This window comes from Jatropha curcas, chromosome 8 (assembly GCF_041381405.1).
Source record: "Jatropha curcas cultivar XTBG-Jc1 chromosome 8, XTBG_Jcur_1.0, whole genome shotgun sequence".
In the NCBI taxonomy this organism is placed as follows: Eukaryota; Viridiplantae; Streptophyta; class Magnoliopsida; order Malpighiales; family Euphorbiaceae; genus Jatropha; species Jatropha curcas.
The window spans coordinates 25664906-25676516 of NC_143158.1; the positions used below are offsets into that span (position 1 = coordinate 25664906).

The 11611-nt window shown below is 27.3% G+C and overlaps 1 protein-coding gene across 1 annotated transcript; it reads left to right on the forward strand.

Annotated features, from left to right (window-relative positions):
* The first annotated feature begins 10307 nt into the window (after positions 1 to 10307).
* Positions 10308 to 11357, forward strand: ZFP2 (zinc finger protein 2). Its single transcript, XM_012218707.4, has one exon. It carries the CDS (start codon positions 10742 to 10744, stop codon positions 11240 to 11242), a length of 501 nt encoding a protein of 166 aa, XP_012074097.1. The 5' UTR covers positions 10308 to 10741; the 3' UTR covers positions 11243 to 11357.
* The last annotated feature ends 254 nt before the right edge of the window (positions 11358 to 11611 follow it).

Consider the following 11611-nt stretch of genomic DNA (forward strand, 5'->3'; position numbering starts at 1 on the left):
GACTTTTCATTTCTAAGACAATCTCCGAAAATTATTTTTGAGAGAGAGAGAATTATTTTTGTGCTTATAAAAAAATATTCTCTTTATCCTACAACATATCCTCGTATACTAATCATTAAAAAGCTTCAATAATTTTTATGGTCTTCAAAGAATCTTAAATTTGTAGGAACTTGACATCTTTAGCAATTTCTATATTAAAACTCTGCATAAAAGAATTTTAGCTCAAATAATAATATTAAATTTATTTATTTTACATGATCATCAAAATCTCAAGACAAAATTGACTTGGTAGTAAAACACCGATTCCCCGGTTGAGACCTAATTCGATCTTCATAAATTTCTTGAGATATTTTTTTACGAAGTTTTGTTATAGCATCTATAACCGCCTCCGGTTTAGGTGGACAGCCTGGCAAATAGACATCTACAGGAATTAGCTTATCGACTCCCCGAACAGTACTATAAGAATCTGTACTGAACACCCTTGAGCCAACAGATAAAACTTTAAACAATTCAAGCAAACAAATATCTTTTGATACTCTTAAGAGCTGTCAACCCAGAAACAATATTTGAACGCAATTATAAAAAAGCAAATTCAAAGTCAAGCCATCAAATGCAGAAAACTGCAAAGAAATAAAAAACTTTAACCAAGTTACTAAAATATCTGAAGTATTAATCCTAGAAACACTCAACCAAGAGTAAGGAAAATATTATAGCTCAATGTAACTAGACTCCAACCAAAAAATATATGAACTAATCAATACATTCAATAAAATGCAAAAGCATTCACATCCACTGAAAACAAAACCATTTCAAACTAATCCCTCCTACCCTTGAAATACAAATAAATGCAAAAAGAAAAAGAACCAAAGTTAAGAATCCAGTAAAATAAAAACCAGAAAAACATAAGGAGATAGGCTGAAAAATAAGAACCCTCAATTTAATTATACCTTTTTCTGCATGTGATATTTTCACTAATTTATCATAGATGTAGTACCATAAGTTCAAAAAAATGAAAAAGAAATCAAAACATGAATGTATAAGCATTTTCATTACTTAAACCAAAAGCAAAAAAAAAAAAAAAAAAAAAAAAAGGAAGCATATGCAGTAGGAATATTATTTGAGACTTATTAACAATCCTTCATTAAACTTTCATGAATATGCTCCTCCATTAAACCTTCATTGGATATATATGTATCAATCAAAACATAAATGGTTAGTCTATTTATTTTCTTATAAGTCAATGTTTTGAAGCCAATTGCAAATAAAATTTATCCAATTAACAGAATGGATGTGCACAGTTGACAGTTCTGCTGATTTCAATCAATAAATATTATCATGGAAATGCATGGAATATGAAAGATTATATTTGTCTTCAATAGAAAATGCTTTCTCACTTCATACACATAGAACTTTCTTTCATTATTGCTATTACATAATTGCTATTACATTATTCCATAATTGCTATTACATTATTCCATTGAATTTTAATCTTCATTTTCAAGCCACTTTCTAAGAATTCCCATACTAACTTTCTTTTAACATAGTAAGATTTAGACTATCAAATCACTTTCATTTTTAGCTTTTCTCTGCACAAATTTATTCAAATATTTTTTTAATAAAAAAGAAAATTTCTATTCAATAACATATATATATATATATATAATTAAGGCTAAAAGTTAGGCCTTCAAAAATTTTTCAATTTTTTTTTCAAATTTTTTTAAATAAAATATATATAGAAATATAATTACGACCTTTTTATATGAAACCTTCCATATTTAATCTATTTAATTTATATATGTTAAATTATATTAAAAAATATCTTTATTTGAGATTAAAATATATTAATATAGGAAATTTTTTATTTTTGCTTTATTTTTCTATATTTTGTAGAATTAATATCTAATAATAATAATAATAATAATTAAATTATAAATAATATTTTTCTATGTATGATCCATATTAAATTATTTGAATAATAAAACTTTATCTGTCTAGAGTTACCACATCTAAATTGTTTAAATTATAAACTTTCACTAAAATCTAGAAAAAATTAATTAAATTTTATAATTATTTAAAATAAATTAATTGCATTACAATTTTTATAACACAATAATTTAATAAAAGCAACTGCGGGTAAATAAATTTTTAAATAATATACTAAATTACAATTTTACAAAAATACAATCCAGAGAAACTCTTGGAAAAAATAAATTTTGATAATATTGATAAATTGTAAACGGTCAAAGCAATCTGCGGAAGAGTGGCCGTTCGTTATTCAATATTACCAAACCGTGGTTTTATCAATTGGTTTTTGATTTAATAATAGTATTATATCTAAAGAAATAATTAGTTTTAACCAGCCAAAATTACAATCCTACTTCAATTTTGAGTATTACAATACTTAAATTTGATTTGATTAATACTTATTTTGAGTTCAAAATAAAAAATTATTTATGTTTGATTTATTAATTATTTTGAAAAAACTAAAAAATAAGAACAAGGCACGCTGCTAGTTCATATAAATGACAACCCATTTTATTGTGCATTGTCAGTGTAAGCAGTTCCGGCGGTGGATTGGAGTGGAGGGGTCATACACTTGTAATGGTGGAGTCGGAATTGTAAATTGGAGGATAATAAAAAATTTTCAATAATTAAGAAATAAAATAAAATAAATTAAATTACACTAACTTATATAATAAATTTTTTAAAAATATATTTTTAAATTAGTTGGGCCAAACCCATTCTAGTGTTACTTGCAAATGACAAAGGATAATAAAATTCGTCTGTGTACTTTTATTTAAAAACCTTGAAATATTATTAATTTTTATTTTTACTTGTTAAACGCTTCAACTTATAAAATTGCACTTCAACTCGTAAATTTAATTAATTAAATACTTATTGAATAGTTAAAAAATGTGAAAGTTATTGTTTCAAAAAATTATATTAACAGATTCAAAGTCATATTTTACAAATAATAACCTAAATCCCTCAATTATTGTTTCTAAGGAGAAGTGTGAAATATTATCAAAATTTTCAATTTTAGAGACATTGATAGGTCTTTCATTTATATATATATATATATATATATATATATATATATATATATATATATATTAAATTTATTCACATATTATGTCAAAATTAATTACTCTTGTGTTTTTTAAAACACTTTACTTTGTCTCTGTCTTTTTACTATTATACACTATTGTATTTGGGTACAAAAAGTCAACTATTTTTTTTTGTTAAATGGCTTGTAAAAGGTCACAAATACCCTTAACTCCCTCTTAAATTAGCATCTTCTACCATATATGTCTCTTAAACCAACCAAACGAAAATCAAGACAAAAATAACCTCACTTGCAGAAATTCAACGTGTTAGAACAGAATTTTGAGGTTTGATTTGTTACTATGTGGCTGTAGAACCTCGATATGTGACTTTTGCAACGTATAGATACATCAAAACCTGGATTTTTTTTTTTTTGTCAATGATGGGTTGTTGCCCATGCATTTGAGGAAGACGGTCCGAACAGATATTCAAGTTCTTGGATCTAATCGTGGATTTGTTCTTGGAAAAACCACAGATGATCATCAACTTGTTATTGGATCTGTTTGGAGGTGGAGATGTTGGGTTTGAGAGTTGTGATGGGGAGCTGCAACTCTAATGGAAGGGGCTTTTGTGTTTTTTCCTACCCATTCAACATCCAAAATTGGATATGTTGGACCAAGTACATCATATCATAGTATAACATGGTAAAATAAAAGGATAAAGTGGTCTATTTTTTAAAAAATAGAAACAAAATAGTTAATTTTCGCATTCGATGTGGACACGCTTATATATATATATATATATGTATGATGACTTTAGATTTTGTTAATGAAGTGTCTAACTCGAACTGACGTATACTTCTAACATCTAAAATGTGAAACATATACTATTATAAGATTGAGATATATGCATGATTAGAAAAATGAGATACATGTAACCTTATCTTTTGAAATGTGTGGATGAAATAGTTCATCTACTTCACTTCAAGATCCTGTGATTCAGAGTTCAATTTTGTGTGCCCACTCCAACAACTTGATAGAGTGGTTATACATCAGCTTTCCAATAACCAACATGTGTCAATTTTGTGGTCAACTTATGTCCGCCACCTATCACATTACACAAACACGATCAATATGCTTTAACTTAGGTTTACTTCAACCAACTAATTGCGATGTACAAATTGCCTCAAATTGAGTTTTTAAATTTATTTATTAAATTTTTTTATCAGCAGAATAATTTGTCATTTTTTTTAATTAAAATAAATGCATAAAGTAAAATGGATAATATGTTTGAGATGAGAGAAAATTTTATTATTTGTTTATTATATTTTCAGTGATTGTTTTTATAGCTCTCGAAATTTTATAAGGAACTCATTATAATCATATATTTTTATATTTTAATAATAACTATGCATTTTTCATTAAAATAAAATGCGAAAGCATATGCTTATGAATGATTATTGAAATTTATAAAATTATTTTATTTTGATGAAAAATATAATTATTATTAAACCGTGAAAGAGCATAATTATAATAAAATTAAAAAGTCATATTTATGTATCGAACAAAACGAAGCATAAAACTAGAATACGTCAACGTGGATGGCACTGGTACTGTCAAATCTATCTTTCACTCTAAGTAAGAAACCACAAATATGTATACAGTATACACTATACAGCTTCCTTGAAAGCACAGTTTTGGATGAGTCCTCCGTTCTCTACTGAATATTTGATAGATATTTAAGAATATTTAATATATATTTTTTCCGTCTTAAAATATAAATTGTTTAAGGTTGTTATATAAGTATTAAGGAAACAATTAATTTTTCTAGATTATAATAAACTCAATGGTAATTTGATCAAATTATCTTTTATCTCAAAACTAATAGTTACTTATAAAAGTATTTATTATAACTAATATAAAGACGGGTAATATTGGAAAATTGTCATTTATTATAACTAATCTAAACAAGTATTAAGGAAATAATTAATTTTTCTAGCTAGATTGTAACAACCTCAAGAGTAATTTGACTAGATTATCTTTTATTTCAAAATCAATAGTCGCTTGTGAAAGTAATTATTGTAACTAATCTAAATAAAAGTAACATCGAAAAAAATATCATTTATAGTCCTTAAAATACTCAAAACGATTTATATTTTGAGACAAAATAATCACACAAAAACGTTTTATATTTTGAGACAGAGAAAGTAATTTAATGACATAGTTTATAAATGTATTGAACTCTTTTTATTAGTAATCATTAAGAACTAAGCTTTGATATTACTAATTAGTCCCTTTGTTTATAAATAACTATTATTTAGAGATTTTTTTTCTTCTAAATAATTGATGTTTTATTATTCCAATGCTTCATTAAATACTTCCTTTCCTGATTTACCATTCTATCACTAGTACATATAGTGTATGTTAAGTTTAAACTCTATCTTAAATTTAATTAAACTATGTGAATTACTATCTTTTCAAGAAGGGTAGTATAATCTTTTGACTTATATTTTTATTAAAATTTAATATATTTATTGTTCTTTTTAATTCTTGTGCAAAAACCTTAAATGATAGATGCTACCTCTATTTTATAATATTTGTTAGATTTTGAATTTCACGTCTCTTAAAAAAATCATTAAATTTGTCTAAGTTACAATAAATTATTGAAAAAATTGACTATATTACCCCTTAATTTAATACTAATTCTCTAAGAAAATTATTAAATTGAAGTAATAATTATTGATTATATACAAAGGGTAAATATGAAAAAAAAGGATTTATTACTCCTTGTAACCACAGATGTAACAAGTTATTTGAAACAAACTATTTTTTCAAATGTGACAAGTATTATAGAACGAAGGTAGTTTATGAAAACAAAAGTAAAGTCCACGCTTTTCCAAGATAGCTTAGTGTTAAAAATTTCACATTGAATAAATACCACATTCATAAACGACATATAAAGATGGAAGACTAACTAACTAACTAATCGATTAGTACTTATCTTTTAATATTGGCTAGTCAAATCTCCACTATGCTCACTTTACAACACTCCATCTATCTTTATGGTAAATGACTAAGACTTGTCTACACATAATGCATTGAATGATCTTATATATTAAATTTTTAAGATATTATTATTATTATTATTATTTCATTATTTCTTTTTCTAGTAAATAGTTAAAAATATTATCGTTATAATTAAAATGTTATTTCTAGTTAGTTTGTTGTACTAGTGAACTCGTACACCGTAATAGTTAACTACTTTTAGGTGATTGCATTACTCAACTCGGGAAGGAACTGCGGGTGTGAACTTGTATTGGGCTTTGACCCACTTGAGTCATCACTTGGCACTAACTTATCAAGTGAATAATTGGGCTTACCCCTGATTATCTAAACTAATATAAAGAGTCTCACGTTGACTAAAATTAATATGAGCTCTCCATATAATGCGTTTTTGTGGTCTGATTCTTTCAAATTCGTGTAAGCTATTCCAACAATAAATACCCACTTCCTGTATTTTTCAATGGAAATGAAAATCCTCCATGTGAATGTGAGCAGTGAGAACCATTCACAATGCATCCAAAATAGAAACAGAAAAACCCAAAAAAATAATGCAACAAGTGCGGGCAAAAAGTAGGTTAAAAAAGGGGGACCCCAATTCTCATCATCATCTTCTTCTCAAATATTCATGGCAGATAGCTTGTCGCCATATAGAAACAGAGAACTCAAGGCAAAAAGCACTATAAAAGAAGCACATGAGCATGAAAAGAAAAACACAAAATTCAACTTCAAGCTTTCAACGTCATGTATATATGCAATGCACACACCACAGCCACTTCAATTTAGATTTTATATTTGGTCAATCATGGAAAAATTATAAAATTTCAAAATTGATATGCAAATTCTTAAACTCTCGTGGTCTCAAGAATTTTAGATTAATTTTTATTTTAAATTTTTTGTACTCAAATAAAAAAAATTACGGGGCAACTGTTACTTATTTTATAAGGGAGGAAATTTTATACATTTAATAAATTTTTTTCTGCACTTATTTTTTACGAAAAATTTTTTCTCATTAATCTTATAAAATATATATTTGATTAGATTTTATTATATTTAGAGGTGAGAAACATTTGAATGTATATCTAGATTAGGTCATTTTGGGTTAGATTAAGCATATAAGAGGTAAAAAATAAGCACTTCGTCTCATTCCCATGTGAGTCTCTCTACATCACTCACTTTGATTGCTTTGTTTGTTGGTACTGAAATTTGACTTAACAAATGCGTTTTTGTTTGTTCTTTGAATTAGTACAAGTATGGGAAAGAACGAGGAAGAACCACCGTTATACATACATGGAAACATATGTTTCAAGAAACCATAACTCCATGTCTCTGTAAGTTAGTTGAAATACAAAGGGACACATTCCATTGACTGATCTCTGCTATCATAACGTGCTTTTTACAATGGAATTAATGTTCCTAGATTCGAATCTTTCTTTTATATATATATATATATATATATATATGATTAATTGACTGAAAATATGATTATACATATTAATTATAGATAGTTGCAAAAAAACATTGTATAGTTTCTTGGTTTGTGCTGTGTCTGTGATTGACAGACATGACTCAGCGCAATCATAGCCGACCTGCAAGATCTTGATCCCCCAATCATGGTCTCTAATATCATTATTATTGTTAATAATTACGTAGATTAATATTTTTATCCATTTTTAAAGGTTTATAATATTTAAAAGTGCTAAATGGATGTTTCTTCTAATCTATCTGATCTTATACTGTTTTAAATCCCAATACCCATGTGCTTGGCTCAGTTAACAAATGCCAAAATTCCCATATGGATGTGATGTGAGGAAAACAGGGTAGGAAAGAGGAAGGAGATAGGAGGAAACTTGGTGGTTTACATGCAAGGTAATTGTGGGTCCAATCTGGTATGATAATTTAATATCTTTCCATAATTTCCAAAACTTTAATTTAAATTTTCTTTCTTCTTTTTTTTTCCCTGAATAATAATAATTTTGCATTCTTGTCTAGTTCTGACTAATAAATGGATGATGCATAGATAGCACCATTAAAGTTGTTACCATATGGTCATTTTATTGCTAAGTTTGAGGTACTATGATGGGTCACAAGAATAGTGATGGTGTCTTTTCTTATGGGACATGCAGTTGCAATTTCTACTGATATAGTGCTTTCAATGTCTAATAAGAGAACTAACTTAAAGGATTAATTCAGTTGGAACGTGGTATTTAAAAAAAAAAAAAAAAAAAAAAAAAAACACTCATCTAATATAATAAAATTAAAATGTTAAGGCCGTGGCCCCCGTCCGTCTTGTGCATGTCATTACATTAGTTGCCATGTTTACATAATTGATTGAAGAAATATGGCATTTTTGTAAAAAAAAAAAAAAAAAAAAAAAAAATCATATTTAATAATTAGGTTATGCTGACGTTCAATTCAAGCATATGTTTAGGAAATAGAACTGTTTTGTAGATACTTTAGTTAATATAGTTATTATTCAAATTTATTTCATTTTAATTCAGTTACATAGTGTCATTTCTTAACTCGAGAAGTTTTGAGAAGTTTCTCTATATTTTGTATATTGAAATTCTTTAGATTTTTTTTACTTAGCATATATGAGATAGATTGCGTGTACTAAAAAATCTGATGGTTCGAGAATAAATGCTTATATATATGTTAAGTATTTCCTAAATATGTAATTAATAAAATATTTTTTAGCTTACGATCATAATATAATAATTAGCATTATGTTTTAAATGCATCAATTATCAAAACGGGACAATTTGCACATAAAAAAAAAAAAAAAAAAAAACTATGACAAAACAGTATAGGCAGGTGCATCTTGAGACAATCTCCAAGCAGACAAGTCCTGACAAGTAAGAGTAAAATTAAAAACAAATAATGGGACTGAGACTAAGTAGTTATTATGAGAGCAATCTTCCTATGCAGAACTATGTTGGATTTTATGTCTGAAGTGAAGTGAACCTTAAACACACAGTTGTAATACAAATGGGTTCTCTGTAGAAGGACAGAATGTACTCCACTATGGTTATTCAGTGAACCATAAAAATAGATGTACGTGTTTAAATTATTTGTTTTTTTTTTTTAATTTTTAAGAAAATGAATGCAAATTGGTCTCTTTTCATATTGCATGTTCAGTCTAGTCAAGATTGTTTATCTTGTCAATTATATAATACTTATATTGGCAAATAGATTAGTGCATGATCTCAACCCTTTTGATGTGAGAGAAAGACAAGACTAGACCCATGACTAGATAGGTAAATTTTATAGGACATTTGAGACAAATAAAGCAACTTGTTTATTAGAATTATGTAATAAACTTCTATTTTTGATACATTAGATCAGAAATTTTGAAAACAATGGTAGGAGTTGTGAAGATTTGAATTTCTTATCTTTTGTATTATTAACCAGGTAACTATTTTAATCATTGAATTATTGAATAAGTGTTTGTTTGGTATCATTTATTTTATTTACTTATTTTTTTTTATTATATATACTAAAATTTATATCTAGGAAAACAGGTTGATCATCCGAAGGAAAAATCATAGTACTTTCTCTCTTTTTTTTTCCCACTTTATTACCGCAATTTATTTTCTTCTTTTAAAATAATAAATAATGAAAAAATAAACATATTTTACAAATAGAACAATTCCTTCACAATTAAGAAACAAAAGCAAAATGTCAAAAATAAAAATCAAACGGGTTGTTATTACTTTTTTGGTATAATCAGAAGGTATAATCTCCCTCCATTGTAGATTTTTGGCTATCTCAACAAAATACACTTTTTGAGATCGAATTTCGATTCTCACCTTTATAGAGATTAAAGTTGTTTATTACTCTAATCAATACCTTGTTAGTTCAAATAAGTTCTTATTAATTATAATGGATAATCACTCAAACTATCTCTATATGTATATTTAAATTTTATACATTTTTTATTTATATATGTGTTTTCATATTCGAACTCATGTGATATTCAAGTAAAATCATTTCAACTAAAAATACAGTTAATTCTTGCTAATTCAACTGGTAGCTGTTACTAAATTACAGCCTATTATTCCTGAAACATTAAAAGCCAATCAGACATAATTGTACTATTGAATTATTATTCCAATCAAATTATTAAAAAAAGAAAAAAAAATTCTCTTGGTTCAATATTTACATGTCTGTGTGTATATATACACAGACACATATAAACTTCCTTCCTTGTGAGGTCATAAAGAGAGAAAATACCATGGGAATTTTTTTTTTCCGTGGACCGACAAGAGATTATAATGCTGCCATTAATGGAGGCGACAATCCTTCAATTCCTCACTGACCTTTGCAGCTAACCTCTCTCTCTCTCTCTCTCTCTCTCTCTCTCTCTTTACACACTAACAGTGCCATCTCTTTTTCACCATCTTCCTTACTATATGTAGTTGCACAAATAGTGCTACTGAAACCCCTTAAGCCTCATATAATGCAAGACAAACCTTCTCCTTCTCCTTCTTGTTTATATCTATCTTCTTCTTCTTCTTCTTTTATCTTTCATCAGTAACCCTACCCTTCTCTCTCTCTCTCTCTCTGTCTTTCTCTTCTCTGTCTCTCTGTTTCTTTTTGTTCTTTTTGCCTCTTAGTTTTCACTTTCTTGGGTCCATATGGATTACCAACCTAATACTTCTTTAAATCTAAGCTTACCACACAATAATAAAAATAATGATCAACTAAACCTAGAACTTGTTCTTGAACCATCTTCTTCTTCTTCTTCTTTTTCTTCACCTCATAGTCTAACAGAGCCAAGAATTTTCTCATGCAATTATTGTCAAAGAAAATTTTATAGCTCTCAAGCTCTTGGTGGTCACCAAAATGCTCATAAGCTTGAAAGAACTTTAGCCAAGAGAAGTAGAGAGCTAAGTTCAGCTGTACGAGCTCATGGCGGGTCAATATCAAACCAGTCACCACGTTCAGGTGGTGGGTTTAGCCATGCTCGCCGGAATCAGCCAGGTAGTGGTGGTGGCAGCTATGGAAGACGAGATATGATGATGAATTATAGTGGTGGTTCAAATATCGATGCTTCTGCTTCTTGGTCTATGGAATATTATAGACCTGAAACTGTTCAAGAAGAGTTAAGTCAAATTGATTTGTCTTTAAGACTTTGAGAGATCAATTAATTAATTAATTTGCACCCAATTGTATTTTTTTTTTTTTACCTTTAGTTAAAAAATTTTCTCTTGAATGATTAATGTTTTTATATATGCGAGAAATTTTTATTTATCCCAAAGTTACATTTTGGAATTAAAGAAAAAGGAAAATTGAATAAGTAGATGGTAATTATTACGTTAATTTTTTACAGATGTTTTTTATTTTAAAACTTCTCTTACATGTTGTACTATATGTACAATATCCGTTCTATATATGTGTGATCACAATATGCTCTTGCCATTCCCATGTATAATTAAAAATGGGTTTAATTACTTATAAAAAAAAAGGTTCAACTATAATATCATTTTTTGGTAGTTAATTGTAAA